Consider the following 20,698-nt stretch of genomic DNA (forward strand, 5'->3'; position numbering starts at 1 on the left):
GATCCGACCTCGCGCGATTTGGAGTCCGAACGAAGGAGATATGAATTTATGAAGCTTTAGAGAAATCAGGTAAAATCTAGAATTCTCATGCTGAAACCCAGCTCGCACTTCGGACTCCCGATTAAGGGTGTTCGGGCGCCCGAAGGGCCATTCAGACATCTTGTTCAGGCGTCCGAACATGAAGGGAACCGAAACATGAGAGTTGGATTTCCTTCGAAAATTCTCAGAGACGTTTGAAGTGGCTTCCGAAGGGGGCGTTCGAGCGTCAGAAGGTTCTGTTCAGGTGTCCGAACCCGCTAGGAATTGTAAAGTTGTTTTGAGATTTTTGAACTTGAGATTAGTAGTCTAGGCTTACTTTCAAAGGCCCTTATTTGATGAATATGGTCTGTTTGGATTAGGTGTTTGACTATCAGAGTGGAATTTAAGGAGAAACATTCGACATTAAGGTATGTAATAACGTACTATTCTAGGTGAATTGTTAATCTCATTCAATTCAACTACCGTATCATTGAATATTAGATTTGTGTATCTCTGTTTCTTAATATATATTACTTCAGTAACTGTCTGGATCCAGCATGCCTCTTTTTGTGACCCTTTGGAACCCTATGACTTCTACACTTATCATTGCTTCACTTATTGTTCTGGCATTATTTTATTTCGTTATACATGATATGAACATTTGAACCTTTGAAACCCCTATGGAACCTTTTGCTGAGCTTTGTCTCTCACATTTATGGACTCTTTGATATCATCCGTTGTGGACTTTGGCACTACCAATTTTGGACACTTATGTGGAGGCTTGGATTATTTCTGGACCCTACCATATGGGGGTAAATCAATTGGCAACTCTGGACCCAGCCGTGGGGGTAGTACGCGATGACTTTGGACCCTGCCATATGGGGGTAAAACAATTGGCCCTGTCGACAGGTATCTGAACTTTAGAGGAACTAATTCCAACACCGTGGGCAATCGGTGTAAGCAATAACACGCCTTTTTGGCCAGGCCGATGAGCTCGAAGTGAATTTTGTATACTAGACCTTACACTTTGGATACTTTTTGGCACCGACCGGCATTCTGACAATGTTTAGTTCTTATTGCACCGTTGTTCAGTAGTTTGTATTGATATGCATCTTCGGTTATTGCCTTACCCATTATTTTGTCGGAGAAATCCTTATTTGGTTTTGGCTACGAATAGAGTAGTGCTTTATTAAGTGCTGAGCTTTTCAGCTGATTGTGGTTCACAATATTTTCAAATTTTGATCCTCGTGAGGCGAACGAGGAAGAGGACGCTTCGATATCTGAGGAGCTTTGCGTCAGACAAATTAGGTAATTTATTTGCTTTATTTTCAATGAGTATTAAGAACAAATGTATTAGACTACGTTATGTTAATTTTGATTTTGTCGTGGGGAGCGTTGAGATCTGGATTTGATTATGTTAAACGCTTGTTATTGGAGGATTTGATATTTTAATTATGAAATGCCAGGTATAGATCTGTTACTGCTTTGTAGCCTTGTATGCTTGTGGGATTTACCTTGCAGGTGTACGGAGTTGTCATGTCCTATGCGAAGGGTGTGGTTTGGGGCGTGACATGGGTCTTCTGCATTTCTTTCTTGCCATTGAGGTCAACCAAAGAGATGGTGGAATTTTTATTTCTCAAACGAAGTACACAAAAGATTTGCTAAAGAGGTTTAGAATGGAAGGTACTACACATATTAGCACATTTATGGAAGTTGGCTTGAAACTATGCAAAAATGAGGATGAGAAATGAGTTGATTCAACTCTTCATAGAAGCCTTGTTGGTAGTATCATGTACTTAACAGCCACAAGACCGGATCTTAAGTTTGCGATGAGTATGATTAGTAGATTTATGGAATCACCAAAAAGAAGTCATTGAGAAGCCGGTAAAAGGATCTTAAGATATGTAAGTGGAACAATTGATCATGGGATGCGTTGTGGAAGAGTTGATGATTCAAGCTTAGTAGGTTATTGTGATAGTGATTAGGGCGGAAGTGTTGATGATAGCAAAAGTACTTCCGGCTATGTTTTTAACATTGATTCGGGTGCGATTTCATAAGCATCAAAGATGCAATCGGTTGTTGCTCTTTCAACGGCAGAAGAGGAGTACATTTCATAATCTTCGGTGAGTTGTCAAGCTCTTTGGCTACGATGGGTATTTGAAGAACTCAATATCCACAAGATGGTGGTTCAAGTTTATTTTGTGATAATAGTTCCGTGATTTCTCTCACAAAGAATTCAATTTTTCATGGCAAAAGCAAGCACATAAGGATCAAGTATCATTTTATTTGAGACTTGGTAAATGATGGAGTTGTCAACTTTCATTTTTGTAAAACTCAAGATCAAGTTGCAGATATTTTTACAGAGGCTTTGAAGTCCAATACATTCATCAAGATGAAGATAAAACTAGGCATGGTAGTGGTCTAGCTTAAGGGGGTTTGTTGGAAATCTATGCTTTGACTACTTGACCACCTATTCACTTGGCTCTTAGATTTTGCATGGTTGATGCAGTGCCAACATGGCAGCCATGTCATGCTTGGGTGGTTTTGGTGGAGTTCCAAGGTGCGTTCCCGCATTAAAGCTTCTGACCAATTTTCAACCACTTTTTTGGGCTATTAAATGGCAGATTCATGAAAAATGGTAAACTACAAACTTGTAGGTCTTTTTGATATCTTTTGTGCTCGAAAATTGGACATTTTGCATGGTTGATGCAGTGCCAACATGGCAGCCATGTCATGCTTGGGTGGTTTTGGTGGAGTTCCAAGGTGTGTTCCCGCATTAAAGCTTCTGACCAATTTTCAACCACTTTTTTGGGCTATTAAATGGCAGATTCATGAAAAATGGTAAACTACAAACTTGTAGGTCTTTTTGATATCTTTTGTGCTCGAAAATTGGACGAGTGGTTAGAAAGTTATGGCAGTTTTAGTGGACTGTGTCTATTGGGTTCTCAAACCAGTCAAAGTTAGTGAGTTCCATTGTAATTAGTCACTAAGTTAGCTTGTGGAAGAAGTTGGACGAATTTTCTTGGCTTTTCTTTTATTTAAAGAGTTAGAAACCATCTTGGGGGAGGATTCTGGATTTTGATTAACTTATGTAATTGATGGAATATCAATTGGGTTGAGCATTGCTCCCATTTTCTTCTCCTTCTCTTGGACGTGTTCGTGTGTTCTTATTTTTCTTCTTCTTCCCTCTTAAGCACCCGTATCATCTGGTATCAGAGCCAACATTACTCTCTTGGGCTAGCTTTGATTTGATTTTCATGGCGGTATGAAGAGATAGAGGAAGGCGTGGTAACCAAATGATGGAAGATTTGAGAGATGAAAGAGATGACGAACTTCAATCACTTTGAAGACAAGTTGAGCAACTTACCATGCAACTTGAAAACCAAGAGGCTCATAGTGAGCGTAGTGGATCAAGTCGTGGACTAGTGACGAGTCCGATGTGAATCCCTTCGCCAATACACGTGAGGTATCTAGGTTGGGAAGGTTCTATCTTGATTTGCCGGAGTTCCATGGTCATCTGCAACCCGAAGAGTTTCTTGAATGGCTTAGTTTCATTGAGAAGTTCTTTGATTATAAGGAGACACCCGAAAGCTAACATGTGAAACTTGTGGCTACAAAACTTCGTGGCTACGCTTCAACATGGTGGGATAAAGTTCAAGAAATGAGAATCCGCAAAGGAAAGCGTAAGATTTCTTCTTTGGACAAAATGATGTCAAGGCTTAAGGAGAAATTTCTTCCATTGAGTTTTTCTCAAATTATCTTCTCTCAATTCAACAACCTACGCTAAGAATCCAAGAGAGTGTTGGACTACACCGAAGAGTTCTACAAACTCATGGCTCGTAATGATATTCAAGAGGGCCAAGATCAACTTATGGCAAGGTATGTTGATGGTTTGAAGTTTTCTATTCATGATAAAGTGGTTGCATCAATCATTGAGAGTCAATGATGCATATCAACTAGCCTTAAAGGTGGAGGCTAAGCTTGCTCGTTGTGATGCTAAAAAGTAAGTGGATGTTCGTAGTCTCTATCCTTCTTCTAAAGGTGAATCTTCACATGGTGGAGGTACAAAGTCAAAGTCCGAATATTTCAACAAAAAATTCTACAAAATCAGTCCTACATATCAAGTTGGAAATCAGCCCAATCGTCCCAACAATCCAAATGCTTGTTTCAAGTGTGGTCAAGTTGGCCATCGTTACAAAGATTGTCCAAGAGGCAAGTGGTAGCCTTCGGGGATGAAGAAAATGATGAGGATGTTGTTGATGATTCAAATCAGCCCATATATGAAGAGGAAGATGACATACAACATGAGGAAATAGAACCCGAAGAAGGACAAAGTTTGGTGATCCAAAGAGCACTTGCTACACCAAAAGTTAAATCCGATGATGATTGGCTTCGTTCCAATATTTTCAAGACTCGGTGCAAGTCTCATGACAAGGTTTGCACCATTGTGATTGACGGTGGGAGTTGTGAGAACATCGTATCTCATGAAATGGTGAACAAGCTCAAGCTCAAAGTCGAACCACATCCAAAGCCCTATCGGATTGCATGGTTCAAGAAGGGTAATGAAGTAGAAGTTACTAAGCGATGTTTAGTTTCATTTTCTATGGGTGAGAATTACCATGATCAAGCTTGGTATGATGTAGTTCCTATTGATGTGTCTCACATTACTCTTAGGAAGGCCAAGGCAATATGATAGAAATGTCAGCCATGATGGTCGTAAAAATAAATACACCTTTCGGATGGGAAAAGTAGAGATTGTTCTTTTGTTTAGTAAGAGGAAAAGGCACCCAAATCTTTACAAGAGGAGGGTAGCAATTTTCTCACTTCATCAAAGTTCTCAAAAGAAAATGAGAGTAGTGGTATTGTGTACATGTTAGCGGCAAAATATTTGGAAAATTCTTTCAATGTGCCTAGTGAGTTAGAACCTCTCTTGGAGAAATTCAATGATGTCACATCCGATGAGTTACCCATTGGTATCCCTCCTTTACGAGACATTCAACATCAAATTGACTTGATTCCTAGTTCTAATCTTCCCAACAAGGCTCACTACCGTATGTGTCCTAAAAGCATGAAGAATTAAATAGGCAAGTAATGGAGCTGTTGAATAAAGGCTACATCAAAGAAAGCTTTAGCCCTTGTGCGGTGCCGGCCTTACTAACTCCAAAGAAGGATGGAACATGACGTATGTGTGTAGATAGTCGTGCTATAAATAGAATCACTATCAAATACCGGTTTCCCATTCCAAGAATTGATGATATGTTTGACATGCTTGCCGGTGCAAAGATATTTTCCAAGATTGATCTTAGAAGTGGCTACCATCAAATTCGAATCAAGTCGGGTGATGAATGGAGGACCACTTTCATGACATGTGAAGGCTTATATGAGTGGCTTATTATGCCATTTGGTATCTCCAATGCTCCAAGTACCTTCATACGGGTAATAAATCAAGTCCTTCGCCCTTTCATTGGAAAGTTTGTTGTTGTTTATTTCGACGATATTTTTATTTATAGTCATGATAAAAGTGAGCATGTAGAACATTTGAGGGTTGTTCTATCTAACCACTTTGAGAGGTGAAAAACTCTGTGTAAACCTCAAAAAGTGTTCTTTCGTGACAACTAGCCTAGCTTTTCTAGGCTTTATTTTGACTTCAACAAGGATTAGAGTGGATGATGAGAAGATCAAAGTTATCCAAGAATGGTCTACTCCAAAGAGCTTACAAGAAGTGAGGAGTTTCCATGGATTGGCCTCATTTTATCGCTGATTCATAAGAAATATCAGCATTATATCAGCCTTCTTGACGGATTGCATGAAGAAAGATGGGTTCAAGTTGACAATGGAGGCCAAAAGGAGTTTTCAACTTATAAAGGACAAGTTGTCTAGTGCTCCTGGGCTTGCTTTGCCGGACTTTGAGAAGATGTTTGAGGTTGATTGTGTTGCATCTCATGTGGGCATTGGAGTACTTAGCTAAGAACGTCATCCCATTGCTTTCTTTAGTGAAAAACTCAATGAAGCAAAGAAGAAGCATTCTACCTATGATGTGGAATTTTATGCCATTGTTCAAGCACTTCAACATTGGCGATTGTATCTTGTTCAAGGGGAGTTTATTTTGAATTCCGATCATGAAGCTCTTAAGCACATTAACAATCAAGGAAGCCTAATTCGAAGACATGCAAAGTGGGTTTCTTTCTTACAGGAATATACTTTTGTGTTAAAGCATAAGAGTGGAAAGTGCAATCAACTGGCGGATGCTCTTAGTAAAATAGTGGCTCTTCTTAATTCCATGAGTGTGCAACTTGAAGGGTTTGATACTATTAGAGACATGTATGCTAACGATGAAGACTTTGATGAAATTTGGAAGCTTTGCAAAGAAGGGAAGCATGAAGATTATCTTCTTCAAGATGATTTTCTCTTTAAGGGGAGTCGCTTATGCATTCTAAAATGCTCCCTTAGAGAGTATGTTATTTAAGAGCTACATTCAGGAGGTTTGGGAGGACATTTTGGAAGAGACAAAACCGTTTTGCTAGTGAAAGAGAAGTATTTTTGGGCGACCATTTACCAAGATGTGATACGTTATGTGAAGAGGTGCCGAATATGCCAAACATGCAAGGGACATACTCAAAACACCTGTACCTACTATCCACTCCCACTTCCTAATGCTACATGGGAAGATGTTAGTATGGATTTTGTGGTTGGCTTGCCGAGAATTCAAAGAGGTAATGATTCCATCTTTGTTGTTGTTGATGGCTTCTCTAAAATGGCCCATTTCATTCCTTGTAAGAAGACTATGGATGCTTCTTATGTTGCTAATCTTTATTTCAATGAGGTGGTTAAGCAGCATGGTGTTCCAAAGTCCCCTGATTCAAGTTCTCGTAGATATAGCAAAGTGTTCGTGGGAACCTCTTAAGAAACGCATGGACTATCTAAATGGTTTTGAAGGCAATGTTGAAAATTTAAAAAGAGGTGTAGAAGAACTTGTAGCTAGGAGAAATGATATACAAAGACTTGTAGATGAAAGACGTTTTAATACTAATGTGGTCCTTGCTGATGTTCAATTGTGGATCGAAAGAGCAGATAAAATGATATTGGAAGCAAATCAGATAGTCAGTGTAGAGGGAAACATGAGATGCCTCATGGGGTGGTGTCCGAATTGGCGTCGGCGATATAGGTTGAGTAAACAGGCAAAAGATAAGGTAGAAACCATTACCAAACACCATGATAAATTAAGGAACATTTGAGATTTTGGCAACAACCCCGCCACGTCCAAGCGTAGATTCCATACCTACGTCAATTGATACTCTAAAGACAGTAGATTTGTCATTGAAGAAAGTCATGGATGCTCTCGAGGATGAAAATATCAGAATGATTGGTGTATATGGCATGGGTGGAATTGGAAAAACAACTCTTGTGAAAAATGTAAACAATAAATTGAAAAGGACATCAGCTTTTGAAGCAATAGTGATGGTTACTGTGTCTAAGGATGTAAAATTAAAAATCATCCAAGAAGAAATTGCAAAGAAAGTGGGAATGGAACTCAAAGAGGAAATTGAATCCCTTAGAACAAGTAAACTAAGAAGAAGATTAATGGATTTTAAGAAGTTACTCATAATCTTGGATGATTTGTGGGAAAGATTAGATATAGTCAATATAGGAATTCCCTATGGAGATGAAAATAAAGGGGTGTAAGATTTTATTAAAATCCTGAAGCTTAGATATATGCCGACAAATGGGAAGCAGAGATAATATCCGCTTAAATTTGTTGTCAGAGGATGAATCCTGGAATTTGTTTAGAGAGAAAGTGGGAGATGTTGATTGGCAGAGCTTGCAAAATGTGTTTAGGATGGCTGCTCAAGAATGCCGTGGTCTGCCACTGGCACTTGTTACACTTGGGGGGGGGGGGGGCACTAGGTGGTAAAAATAATTCATCAGTCTGGGAAAATGCAGTAACCGAACTGAAAAGATCAGACCCGATATATATTGAAGGCATGGAGAAGGAGGTGTATCAATCCCTCAGAATAAGCTTTAGTCATTTGAAAACTGAGGAGCTAAAACAATGTTTTTTGTTCAGTGCTCTATTTCCAGAGGACTTACAAATCCCTGTGGATAGGATGATTAGATACTTGATTGCTGAGGGAATCTTGGAGAAGTTTGAGAATTTAGAGGAAGCAATGAATAATTAATGATGACTTAGAAGTTCTGCTTGTCGGATTTCTCCAATGAGTTTGTGTTGCTCTTGTTCTTTTGGTTTTTGCCTTTTCTTCATACAATTTAGGAGTGTCGTTTAGAGTGTCTATCTACACATAGAGAATTTGGATCTCTCTATACTATATTCAAGGGTGAAATAAAAACAATCAGCTATAGTTTGATCTTCACTTGCCACTGTGGTTTTAAAGTTAAATAATTCAACGCGACAGTTAAATTTTCATTTCAGATTTGAACTTTTCATTGTGAATTAGAAATATTAAAATTATAATAAGCATTTTCAAACAATAATGAGATCAAAACATAATTTTTCTTTAAAAACTTAAATACTTAAATAAAAAATATTAATAACGAGACAATAATAATGTTTTATGGCGTAAACAAGTCACATCTCTCTGCAACATATAATAGCATTTTTAATAGAAAAATATTTTTTCTAAAATGAATGTTGACAAATTATTGCCTGAAAAATTTATAAAAACTAGGCAATTTATGTTATTGTTGAAGTCAATGACACTGAAGAGAAATAAATTGATGTTTTTACTAATATGTAGAATAAAATAGATAATAAATGACATGTTATCGTTAGTCACTCATTATTTTTAGCATGATGATATCTTCTTAATGGTTTGTGCTGTAGTACTACACTCCAAAAAATGACTAGTCGAATATAAATGGGCAAGACAAAGCCAAGTTAGCAGAGTGTGTGGTTTTTCATTTGCATCATACAATGCTAAAGAACTAATTTCACAATAAAAAAGTTATTTCATGTTAACTACGCATTTTGGTTGTCCCTTGTTTCAATTACAAGTTCAATTCATAATAATCTCATAGACTTGTTATCTTTTATTTTTGTCATTGTGTTCTCTTTGTTCTTTTTGTAGAATTGTTTGTGGTTTCTTTGTGTGGAGAAGACTATGGACGCATTGATTCAAGTTCTCGGACAGATAGCAAACTGTTCATGGGAACCTTTTAAGAAACGCATGGACTATCTAAATGATTTTGAAGGCAATGTTGAAAATTTAAAAAGACGTGTGCAAGAACTTGAAGCGAGGAGAAACACTATACAGAATCGTGTAGTTGAAAGATCCTCAAATTGTGATGTGGTCACTGACGATGTTCAATTGTGGATCAGAAGGGCAAATGAAATGATATCGGAAGCAAATCAGATAGAGGTCAATGTAGGGGAAAACATGAGATGCCTCATGGGGTGGTGTCCGAATTGGCATCGGCGATATAGATTGAGTAAACTTGCAAAAGATAAGGTAGACACCATTACCGATCACCATAGTAAAGGAACATTTGAGATTTTAGCAACAGCCCAGCCACCTCCAAGGGTAGAGTCCATCCCTACTTATTCAATTGATGGTCTAAAGACAGTAAATTTGTCATTGAATAAAGTCATGGATGCTCTAAAGGATGAAAATATCAGAATGATTGGTGTATATGGCATGGGTGGAATTGGGAAAACCACTCTTGTGAAAAATGTAAACAATAAATTGAAAGGTACATCAGATTTTGATGCAATTGTGATGGTAACTGTGTCGAAGGATGTAAAATTAAAAATCATCCAAGAAGAAATTGCAAAGAAAGTGGGAATGGAACTCAAAGAGGAAATTGAATCCCTTAGAACAAGTAAACTAAGGACAAGATTAATGGATGTTAAGAAATTACTGATAATCTTGGATGATTTGTGGGAAAGTTTGGATATAGTCAATATAGGAATTCCCTATGGTGATGAAAATAAGGGGTGTAAGATTTTATTAACATCTCGAAGCTTAGATATATGCCGACAAATGGGAAGCAAAGATCCACGTAAATTTGTTGTCATCCACGTAAATTTGTTGTCAGAGGATGAATCCTGGAATTTGTTTAGAGAGAAAGTGGGAGATGTTGTTCATTGTCTAAGCCTGCAAAATGTGGCAAGGATGGCTGCTCAAGAATGCCGTGGTCTGCCACTAGCACTTGTTACACTTGGGGGAGCACTAAGTGGTAACAACAATTTAGCAGTCTGGAAGAATGCAGTAACCCAACTGAAAAGGGCAGACCCGATATATATTGAAGGCATGGAGAAGGAGGTGTATCAATCCCTCAGAATAAGCTTTAGTCATTTGAAAACTGAGGAGCTAAAACAATGTTTTTTGTTCTGTGCTCTATTTCCAGAGGACTTCGAAATTCCTGTGGAAAGGATGATTAGATACTTGATTGCTGAGGGAATCTTGGTGAAGTTTGAGAATTTAGAGGAAGCAATGGATAAAGGATGTGCCTTAATTGACAAACTCAAGTCTTGTAGCTTGTTGCTAGAGAGTGAACAGAAAGGGAAGGTAAGGATGCATGACATGGTACGGGATATGGCCATTTGGATTGCTGCATCCAAAGAAGGTGACTATAGGTTTGTGGTGAAGGCTGGATTAGGACTTGAAGATTGGCCTGAAATGGAGAGTTTACAAGGATGTAAGAGGCTCTCGTTGATGAACAACAGAATAAGAAAACTTCCAGATAGAGTGGAATGCCCCCAGCTTCTAACATTATTGATGCGAGGAAATAAAAAATTGGCAGAAATACCCTACAAGTTTTTCGAAACCGTCAAAGTTCTTCGTGTTTTGGATATAGGTTGGACGGCTATTGAAAGGATACCTCCATCTCTGGCATGCCTGCAGAACCTTAAGGAACTCTGTCTACAAGATTGTAATCTTTCGGCTGGCTTCTCACATGTCGGGGAACTGAAAGCACTAGAATCCCTCAATCTCTCTGAGAACACTTTCAGGCAACTGCCAATGGAAATTGGAAATTTGACAAATCTAAGGCGTTTGGACTTGTCAGACAATCGAAATCTTAAAGTTATACCAAGAAATGCAGTCATATGTAGGTTGACTCGTTTGGAGGAATTGGATATGCATGGAAGCTTTGACAGGTGGGAGGTAGAAGGAGAAGGAGAGGGAGAGGCCAGCAACGGCAATGCTATGTTGGCAGAAGTAGCGTCTTTAAGACAGTTGACTAATTTGAGGGTGGGGATAAAAGATGCCCACCGCTTTACCCAAGATGACTTGTTCAGATCTTGGACACACTTGAAGAAATTTCGCTTCCACCTTCAATTTGGAGGAGCACGTGCGGATGCACGTGCTCCAGGAGATATTAATCGTGAGATAATCATTCATGGTTCCGCACCAATCCCTAAGTGGGTAAAATTGTTTTTGTTCCCTCAGAGTTCTTCCCTATCCGTAGGATGCCACCGATCTTCAAAGAATCTTTTGGATTTGGATAAGCATGGATTTCAAAGTTTGTTATCTATTGACATCGAGAGTTGTGATGAGATGGAATATCTTATTAGTGGGAAGGATGTTCCCGAATGTGCCCTCCAACATCTGCAGTATTTACGACTTTTTGGACTTAAAAAGTTAGAGAAAGTAGTGTCTGATGATGAATCCCTTCCGCTCCCAACTCTTGCAAAACTCACCAGAATGTCTATTTGGTACTGTGATCGTCTAAACCATGTAGTAATCACGCCCAATTTATTGCAAAGAATGCAGAATCTGGCGGAACTCTCGGTTGGGTCGTGTGAGAATGTGGAACACTTGTTTGTGGCGCCAACAGAAAATAAACTAGTGCTTCCTAAACTTCAAAAGTTGGATCTATTGAGTCTACTAAAGATGGAAAATATGTGGATTGGATTGCCAACACTACAAAGCCTGACTGAACTCAACATCTCTGAGTGCAAGGGGTTGAAAGAAATCTTTTCTTCCGCTCAAGTGAAAGGCCTCCCCAATCTTGCAAAACTCTCAGTTAAATATTGCGGGGAAGTGAAGAAGATAATTTCAGAGGTGGAGGAGGTGGTGGGGGATGAGAATGCAATGCTACCTAAATTGAGATCCTTGGAATTAAGTGGTCTACAAAAGTTGGAGCATTTCTATGTAAGGCTACTTGCTTTGCATTCCTTGGAAACCACTACAATATACTCATGTCCAAATTTGAAGAAGCTACCATTTGGAGGGCCGGATAGCGTGCCGTCTCTGCAAAAGATTAAAGCAGAAAGGGAGTGGTGGGAAGGATTGAAGTGGGAAGAAGAAGAAGACAGCTTCAAGGCTCGTCTCCATCCCATCTTCTATTGAAGCTCCTCTAAAGACGAAGAGGAGGAAAAAGAAGAAGAGGAGGAGGAGGAGGAAGAAGAAGATGGCAACGTCAATTAAAGCTGAAAGAGATGAAATAGCGAGGTGTTGGATCATTTAATGGAAAGTCTCTCGGAGCTCACCCAATGGCAAGCTGGTACATCTTTCTCTATAGCAGATCCCCTCCTATTCCCTTTATGTGCCTACTCTATTTGTTTCTTTTCTTCTGTCTTTTCTTTTAAAATTTGTAATTTTATGGACGGGCTTTCTTTTGGTTTTTCCTTTTGAACTCTGTATTGTAATTTTAAGGAGTGGCTTTTTTCTGTTTTTTCTTTTTAATTCTGTACATATATTAAATCTGTAATGTAATTATAGCCACAGGCTTTTGTCTACTTTTTTCTTTAAAATTGATGAGAAGGGCAATCGGTAAGCTTCAACAAGCAACAACATTAACTAAATTAAAATGCAAATTTGTGTGCATGTTGGGGTAAAATTTTCATAGAAAATTATTTCATGAAACAAAGATTTCAATATTTGTTTTTAATCTATCATTTTAAGGTCAATGTGTTGGTTTTAAGAGAGTAGGTTCTCTGGGGTCCAAAAAGAACTTGAGAAAATTAAAATCATAGAAACAATTTCAATTGAAAAAATTTCCGAAATGACTAATAACATTTTACCGTGAAGCTCTCGTATAGACCGTTTGAGCGATGTTCTACAAGATCAACGGTCGAAACCAAATCTTGCCAAGTAGGAAAATAATTAAACAGTGGATAACAACTCTCTATTCACACCCATAAAGATGATTATTTGGTCACAGCCTATTTAGGCACCTTATGAAAGAATAGTTTGGGTCTTTGAAGAAGAATGGCCCTTTATATAAAAAAAGCTGACTCCAACTAGTTTGGGACAAAGGCTTAGTGGAGTTGAGTTGAGAATTTTTTCTAGGGGTGGCAACGGGGCGGGTCGGGGCCGGATGTTGGGGTCCCCTTACCCTTCCCCTTTGCGGGGAATTTTCCCTCTCCCCTTCCCCTTCCCCTCTGCGGGGATGGTGGGGAATCCACCTCCCCTCCCCGCGGGGAATATCTAATCCCCTTCCCCTTCCCCTTCCCCTTCCCCTCCCCGCATCCTTCGGGGACAAAATCCCCGCCCCGCCCCCTCTTTGGAACCCAACCAAACCAGCAAACAGAGCTTCTTTCTTCTACGTCCATTACAGACAATATTGTGATGAATGCTATGATTCTATTCATGTGATCAACAAACAGATGGACAAAATCAGAAATGCATGGATGAGACAACAAATACAAATAACAACAGGACCTCATCTTTCAGCAATTTTCTGCATAAATTATGGAATGATAAATAGGAAATGAGCACCAGGATTACCTTCATTAACAGGCAGCCAATGTGCAAAAAGTAACTATTTCATTAGTCACAATGAACTTTAAAAGTCCATAAGTGGGCGCTCACACACGCAAAATAATGTTCATTAGTTCATTATGTATAGCATGTTAACCCCCAGATGAGCATGAGAAATGAGAATAGAGAAGAGAACAAAATCAACAAATGACTTATTTCTTTAATTGCAATTGAGTCTAGTGCTGACATGAAACAAATTTCTAGTAGCTAAATTTTTCTTGTTGAAAATTAAAACCTGCAATCCAACCCTAAAATTCTGTTGGCACTACGATTTTTTGATAATTGCATACACTCAGCGTCTCAGGCTCTCAGATTGTCTTTATTATTTCAACATCTGTGAAAAGGTTATTATAGTTCTCAAAATGCTCTCAGAAGCTAATTAAAAGGAAAAGACAAGCTAAGTTTATGTTTGGGGGAATCTTGTAGCCGATCCACAGAGTTTCTAGTCGTTTTTCTTAAAAAAAACACTTAAAAATTTACAAAAAAATGGCATTGATTAGCGGGGCGGGGCGGGGACAACTCCATCCCCTTCCCCTTCCCCTTCCCCTCCCCGCACCGGGGAATTTTTATATTCCCCTTCCCCTTCCCCTTTCAAATCGGGGAATCCCCTCCCCAAACGGGGCGGGGCGGGGCGGATCCCCTCTTTTTCGGGTGAAATTGCCAACCCTAATTTTTTCGCACCCCTGTAGGATAATATGTGCCTACATCATATAAATTTGCCTTAAATTAAATTTTCTATTAATTAATAAGATAACTACTCACAGTCTAATTTATAAAGCGTAAAGTTCAAAAATGTTGAGAAGCATTCCGGTTTCTATGGATAAAAGTTGATCAAAGCTGTGGGACCCATATCATCAAACAGATATTCCCTCAAGTGGGTCCCAATGGTTCTACAATCAAGACTGATGGTAGAACAAACTGACAGAGCGGGAATCGAAAGCGGGAATCGAAGGCTCCCAGGGAAGAATCCTGCTTCCTTGGAACAAACAATTACAAGTAGTTCGAGCACCAGAAGACCTTACGTCATTGTAGCTCCACTCAATCTACTTTCAGATGGAATATGATTTGTCATCAAAAATTCAAAACCTCCTCACACAACACAATCATATGGACCCAACACATTGTAATGCATACAATATTTGTGTGGGCGTATAGTCACTTGATCATAGAAAAGGATTTCATGTTAAAAAATAGGGACTAAATTAAATTGAAATTTTGTTTGTTTCAATAGAAAAAATCTCATGGGGAAAAGATTTCAAGGTTAAGTATGTTAAGGCTCTCACAGGAAACATGGGAAATTTTAATTTCTTTACAAATATTTTCCCAAAAATACAAGTTAGCCAAACACAAAAAAAAACTCATTTTCTAGGGTTGTTTTTTCCAATAAAAACTTTTACTCTAGAACAAAAAGGCCTTTTTTTTATTTATTAGTAAGCTGGGGTTAGGCAAGACCCCTACCAGATTCATTAATAAAAGAGAAAATGTACAAATCTAGGGGGGCTCAAAGGCCAACAGGAAGGGAACAAGCTCCAAACAGTACAAAGACCCAAAAGCCGAATGGTCAGCAAAAAAATACAAGAGAAGATTAGGAGAATAATGACCAGCTGGTATAGAACCTCCAACCAGGGGAGAGATATTATAATCTAAACTATAGCTTTCCACGTTTATCATTATCAAGTTGCTGGATGAGGTCTGTGTTGAATAATTGAGGGTATTGTTGTTGATAGAAAACAGAAACTTGTTGCTTCAAGGCGTGATATCACTTTCCTTAAGACAAGATTCGCCCCCACTAGTAGTGTGCAAAGGGGATCCGCGAATTGCCTCCAAGATACAATGAAGCCTAGTAGGGAAGCCCTACTAATGTTTGATGACGCGTAGCACTAGCGGAATCAAACCCGAAATGCCCTTCCGAAATTTCAAGCCTTAGAGAAATTTCTAGATAATGTTTCTGCAAAAAAACAGTATGTAGAAATACTTGGGGATTTTGTAGGAGTGTAGAAGAGAGTGTAAAGTCTCTCAGAATTTCCAATTCGTTTTTCTATACGAAATGACCGAATTCTGCATATTTTACAGACCACCTGGTGTCTTCTCAGTGTGAAAAACACCTCTACAGGGCACCTTTCCAGATTGTTTGAAATCTGACCGTTAGATCGCACCCATTGATATTGAACGGTCCTGATCGATCCTAGATGTGACTGTTGGTTTGAGTAAAACCTCTCTCCAACCCAGTCATCGTTAGATCAACCATCTATGGTGTGGATCGCATTCCCTTAGCACTTGACCGTTGGGGGAAGGGACACAACCCATTTGATCACACCCTTTGACCGTTGGAGTTATGGGCCCGTTGGGCCAACCGTTAGGCCCGAACCGAAGCCCAACCCAACCGGTCGGCTTGATGGGCCTACGAACCATTTGGCTCACACCCATCCAACCGGTCTACCTTCATCTTGATCCAACGGTGCAGATCAAATGTGGAAAAATTAAAGGCTCCAATAAAGCGCCCTATAGCCCATTGCCCATTGCCCATAGCCCATAGCCCATTGCCCACGCCGCGCGCGCGCGTGTGCGAACGGTGCAACCGCGCGTTGCACCGTCCCGCGGGTCTAACCATGGGTTCAACCCAATGTGCAATCAAACAAGTAATAAAAAAGTGTAGTGCTTTATAAGCCCTTCTCTTTCTTTTCTCTCATCCGGTACGGGACTATCTTTTCAACTACACTTCTACATCCTTTTGTAAACGCAAATCTTTCCAAGAAAATATTTTCTTTTTTCCAAACGCTTATGATAAAACATTTTCCAAAACACTAAAACATGCAAAACATATGATTTTGAAAATCCAAAATCACTAACATATGAGAGACATGCCATTTTTCAAATGATTCCAGCAGGCTTTAAATGTCCATGACTCTAGTGATCAGGTTCCACGGAATATTAGCTTGGCCATTAACAATGTCCACGGCGAAAGCTGAGTCAAATTCTATCCAAATTCTTTTTATCTGAAGAGAAAGAGCAATTTCGATCCCCTGTTTTATGGATAGAAGTTCCAGCGCATAGATTTCTTCCCGATCGGCCAAGTGAGAGAAAATGGAAACACAATCTCCATTGTGATTTCTTAATACACCACCAGTCCCTGCTCCGTCATCATCGAAGGAAGCATCTGAGTTAAGCTTTAGCATGTCGTGATCAGGGGGGGGGTCCATTTACAGGTCTTCTGGTCCGATGAAATTTGACTGAATTTGTAGCCCAAATGATTGGCAATGCTGTGGTTGCACTCAAGATCAGAGTCCTGAATATTCAGCAAGTTCATTTTTTATTTTACAGTAGACAAGATGGTCTGAAGTAATCGAATTTTGTGCTGAGAGGTATTTTTGAAGATGAAGGTAATGAATAGCAAGAGCAAAACAGATTCTGATGGCAGTTGCAGCTTGACCGTTACCAGGGAATTTATTATGCAGGCATTCTTCTTCTTCTTCATGGAGAGTCCTCTTGGCCTTCCTTCTAGTGCCGAATTTCCTCAGGATAGTGCGCCATATCCACAACCTGTACGCACATGAGAAAAACAGGTGATTGACAGATTCAGGCTCACGATCGCAGAAGTGCAGGTCAAGTCGGTTTGGTTAAGGAATGAGAGATTATCTTTGGTGCGAAGCTTGTTCAGCAGAGCTTTCCAAGCAGAGAAAGCAAAACTGGGTGTGGATCCTTTGAACCAAATAAAATGATGCCAAGGAGGTTTCGGAAACTTTTGGCGAAGGGACTTCCACCCACTTTTAGATGAGAAGTTACCATCAGTTCAAGGCTTCCAAATCATTTTATTATGATGCTGGGGAATGAAAAGAGCTTCCTTGAGGATGATCAATTCATCTCTGAGGGATGGTTTATGTAGAGCGCGGATCCATCCACGAGATGAATGGAGCTGAGATAAAACTTTTGCAGAGGCAAGGGTGGAGTCGGCTCTGTTTTTCGACACAATAGAAGAGAGTGGTCCTCTTGGGTGCCATGGTTGATCCCAAAAGTCAATGTCCTCTTCTCGACCAATTGGTAGCAGACAAAAGGTTTCACAGTTTCTCTAGTACGAAACAAGCCTCTGACTCCCCAGGACGGTTTTGAGGGGATTGGGATAGTCCAAAAGTTTCTTTTTCTGATGTATTTGGTGTGCAACCATTTGCTTCAAAGAGAGTATTTTTTGTGAAAAGTGTCCCAGAAGAGCTTAATCTGTAGGGCTTTGCATGTGTCTGAAATTTTACGAAGACCCAAGCCACCTTCTGCTTTAGGCCTGCAGATGATGTCCCAGTTCACAGAGTGCAACTGTTTCTTGGTGGGAGTGTCCCCCCAGCAGAAGTCTCTGAAAATCTTCTCTAAGGTGTCAATGACACCTTTGGGAATACAGAAAGCAGCTGATCAAAAGATATGCAAGGAGTTGAGAACAGTCCTTATCGGCTCGATTCTTCCCATTTGGCTAAGATTTCTACAGCACCATAATGAAATTTTTTTTGAACTTTCGAGACAAGCGGAATGCAATCTCTGGCAGAAAGTCTGGAAGTTATCAAAGGTAGGCCAAGGTAGTGAATGGGAAGTTTGCCTTCATTGATTTTTGTGATTTCAAGGATTTGCCTCTTAGTTCTTGAGTGAACCCCAGAAAAGAAAATATCACTTTTTTCGAGATTTACTTCAAGACCTGTGGTTTGGGAGAAGGTTTTAAGGCATTTGATAATGCCCTTTGCAGAGGGAATATCTGCAGTCGCGAAAATCATCAGGTCATCAGCATACAAAGTATGGGAGATGGTACTGTTATCACGACAAAAAGGGAGAAGAGATTAGCTTTGAATCAGTGCTTATTCTATGCCAATTGAGAGCATTTCCATTGTTAAGCAAAACAGGAGGGGAGATAGAGGGTCCCCTTGTCTCAGGCCATTGAAAGAAGGGAAATAGCCATGGGGAGTGCCGTTCATAAGGACAGAGAATGATGGATTTGTAATACAAGCAGCTATCCAGTTCACCCAAGTTTGGTTAAACCCGAGTTTAGACATGAAAGGAAGCAGAGCATTGTGATTGACATTATCAAATGCTTTAGCCAGGTCTAAATTTAGGTACATAGAGGGCTTGGGAGAAGGAAGATGGAATTTGTGAAGAATGTCATGAGAGAGCATAATGGAGTCATGAATTTGTCTACCATTGATGAATGCAGACTGAGCGGGGTTTATGATAGACTGGATAATACCTCTAAAGCCTATTAGCAAGGATTTTAGAAATGATTTTATAAGTGAAATTGCAAAGAGAGATAGGACGGTATTTAGCTGGGGAGGAAGCATCCTTGCTCTTTGGAATTAAAGCTATGAAGGTAGAATTTACCTCTTTGAGAAGTTTGTGGTGAGAAAAGAAATTTTTGACAGCACTAGTAAAGTCATCACCAACAACATACCAGAATACTCAAAATAATTTGGCATTGAAACCATCCGGGCCGGGACTTTTATCGCCACTAGATTTGAAGACAGACTCTTTGATTTATTCATTCCAGATAGGCATGGTCAGAAGTTCAGAATCAGAGTTAGAGAGCTTGGTTTTTGGTTCAGGAACGTCGAACATCTGCACCTTACCATTATTGAGGATACCTCTGAAATGGTCAACAAAAATGGTAGCAATCTCATTTGGATCTGAGGTGATAAAGCCATCAGATCTTTGGGTGGCGAGAATGCTGTTAGTGTTCAACCTGCTTTTTATAGAATTGTAGAACAACTTCAAACTAGAATCACCAAGAGCTAGCCATTGGATACGAGATTTCTTCTTGTACATGGATTCCTCAAGGATGGAGGCAGCAATAAGGTCACTTCTGAGCTTATTCTTCTTCAATGAGATCAGAATTTGCCGGATCAGAAGATAGCTGATGTTGAGTTTCTTCCAGTGATTTACGAATCAAGGGAACTTTGATGTCAATTCTTCCGAAGACCTCCCTATTCCAGCATTTGATTTGGTACTTAACTTCTTTTAATTTTTGAGAAAGCCTGAACATAGGATTCCCATAAACTTCTTTGGACCACGCATATTCAACGATAGGGTATAACGAGGTATCTTGAAGCCACATGTTTAGGAATCGAGAGGGCTTATGGCCATTTGGGGTGTGAGGATTAAAGGAGACAGTGATTTGAGAGTGGTCCGAAATGCCAGGAGAATGAAAATCAGCTTGAGAGAGGTGATGGGATAGGATGCAGTAATCATTTACAAGGACTCTATCAAGCTTTGCAAATTTTTTGGGCCCAGATTTGGCTCTATTGTTCCAAGTAAGATTATGGCCAGAGGCTTTGAGGTCAGTAAGAGCACAATTCAAGAGACACGAGTTAAATTCTTCCATATCGGAAAGGATAGCAGTAGCTCCCCCAAATCTTTCATTGGAGAATCTAACAACATTAAAATCACCAATAAGGAGCCAAGGGCTGTGAGTTCTGGATGCAATTTCCTCCATATCTGACCAAAGAGAGCGACGAGATATATTATGGTTGTGGGCATAGATTGCAGTAAGGAAGAACCTTTCTTTGGATTGCAGAATCTGAACTTCCGAGTGAATAAGCTGGCTGGATTCTTCAAGAATAGAGAGTCAACCATAGACGGGTTCCAAAGGATCCAGATCCTACCTTTTGTAATGGTTGAGTAGTTACCATAGGCTTTCCAACCATCTGAAATGCTAAGAGAATAGTCTTTCAATTTGAGAGATGTAGCTTTCGTTTCCATGAGACAGCAAATATGGAGATTGTGCGTTTTAATGAAAACTGCAACTTCTTTCCTCTTTGGGCTGGAGCAGATGCCCCTAATATTCCAAGCGCCAAGGAACTTCATTAGGAACGGATGGGGGAGGAGGAGGAGGTCCCATTAGGGGGAACAGGGAAGTGATCAGAACCAGAGAAGGCTAGATCAGGGGGATTTACCAGGTTGTGGGAGAAAGGCTTTTCAAGAGATGGCTGCTCTCT

The 20,698-nt window shown here is 39.7% G+C and overlaps 3 protein-coding genes across 3 annotated transcripts; 2 read left to right on the forward strand and 1 right to left on the reverse strand.

Moving 5' to 3' along the window:
• Positions 1-4,888: 4,888 nt before the first annotated feature.
• On the forward strand, positions 4,889-6,484 carry LOC143857005 (uncharacterized). Its single transcript, XM_077367279.1, has 3 exons — positions 4,889-5,069; positions 5,808-5,974; positions 6,212-6,484. The coding sequence occupies exons 1-3, from the start codon at positions 4,889-4,891 to the stop codon at positions 6,482-6,484; spliced, it is 621 nt and encodes a 206-aa protein (XP_077223394.1).
• Positions 6,485-6,839: 355 nt separating this feature from the next.
• Positions 6,840-12,326, forward strand: LOC143857006 (disease resistance protein At4g27190-like). Its single transcript, XM_077367280.1, has 2 exons — positions 6,840-7,183; positions 9,458-12,326. The coding sequence occupies exons 1-2, from the start codon at positions 6,855-6,857 to the stop codon at positions 12,324-12,326; spliced, it is 3,198 nt and encodes a 1,065-aa protein (XP_077223395.1). The 5' UTR covers positions 6,840-6,854.
• Positions 12,327-19,572: 7,246 nt separating this feature from the next.
• LOC143857007 (uncharacterized) lies at positions 19,573-20,196 on the reverse strand. Its single transcript, XM_077367281.1, has one exon. The coding sequence runs from the start codon at positions 20,194-20,196 to the stop codon at positions 19,573-19,575; it is 624 nt and encodes a 207-aa protein (XP_077223396.1).
• Between the last annotated feature and the right edge of the window lie 502 nt (positions 20,197-20,698).

The sequence above is a fragment of the Tasmannia lanceolata genome, unplaced genomic scaffold, assembly GCF_043159265.1.
Source record: "Tasmannia lanceolata isolate RefF3 unplaced genomic scaffold, GAP_Taslan_0.1 ptg000024l, whole genome shotgun sequence".
NCBI lineage: Eukaryota > Viridiplantae > Streptophyta > Magnoliopsida > Canellales > Winteraceae > Tasmannia > Tasmannia lanceolata.

Bases quoted from the DNA above. Each gene is read 5' to 3' on its own strand.
- LOC143857007 (XM_077367281.1), bottom strand. From the start codon at position 20,196: ATGGAGGAAATTGCATCCAGAACTCACAGCCCTTGGCTCCTTATTGGT.
- LOC143857006 (XM_077367280.1), top strand. From the start codon at position 6,855: ATGGTGTTCCAAAGTCCCCTGATTCAAGTTCTCGTAGATATAGCAAAG. The intron at 7,184-9,457 runs GTTGAGTAAACA...TCGGCGATATAG, and splicing joins AATTGGCGTCGGCGATATAG to ATTGAGTAAACTTGCAAAAG.
- LOC143857005 (XM_077367279.1), top strand. From the start codon at position 4,889: ATGTTAGCGGCAAAATATTTGGAAAATTCTTTCAATGTGCCTAGTGAG. The intron at 5,070-5,807 runs GTATGTGTCCTA...GCATTATATCAG, and splicing joins TCCCAACAAGGCTCACTACC to CCTTCTTGACGGATTGCATG. The intron at 5,975-6,211 runs GTACTTAGCTAA...TCTTTCTTACAG, and splicing joins CATCTCATGTGGGCATTGGA to GAATATACTTTTGTGTTAAA.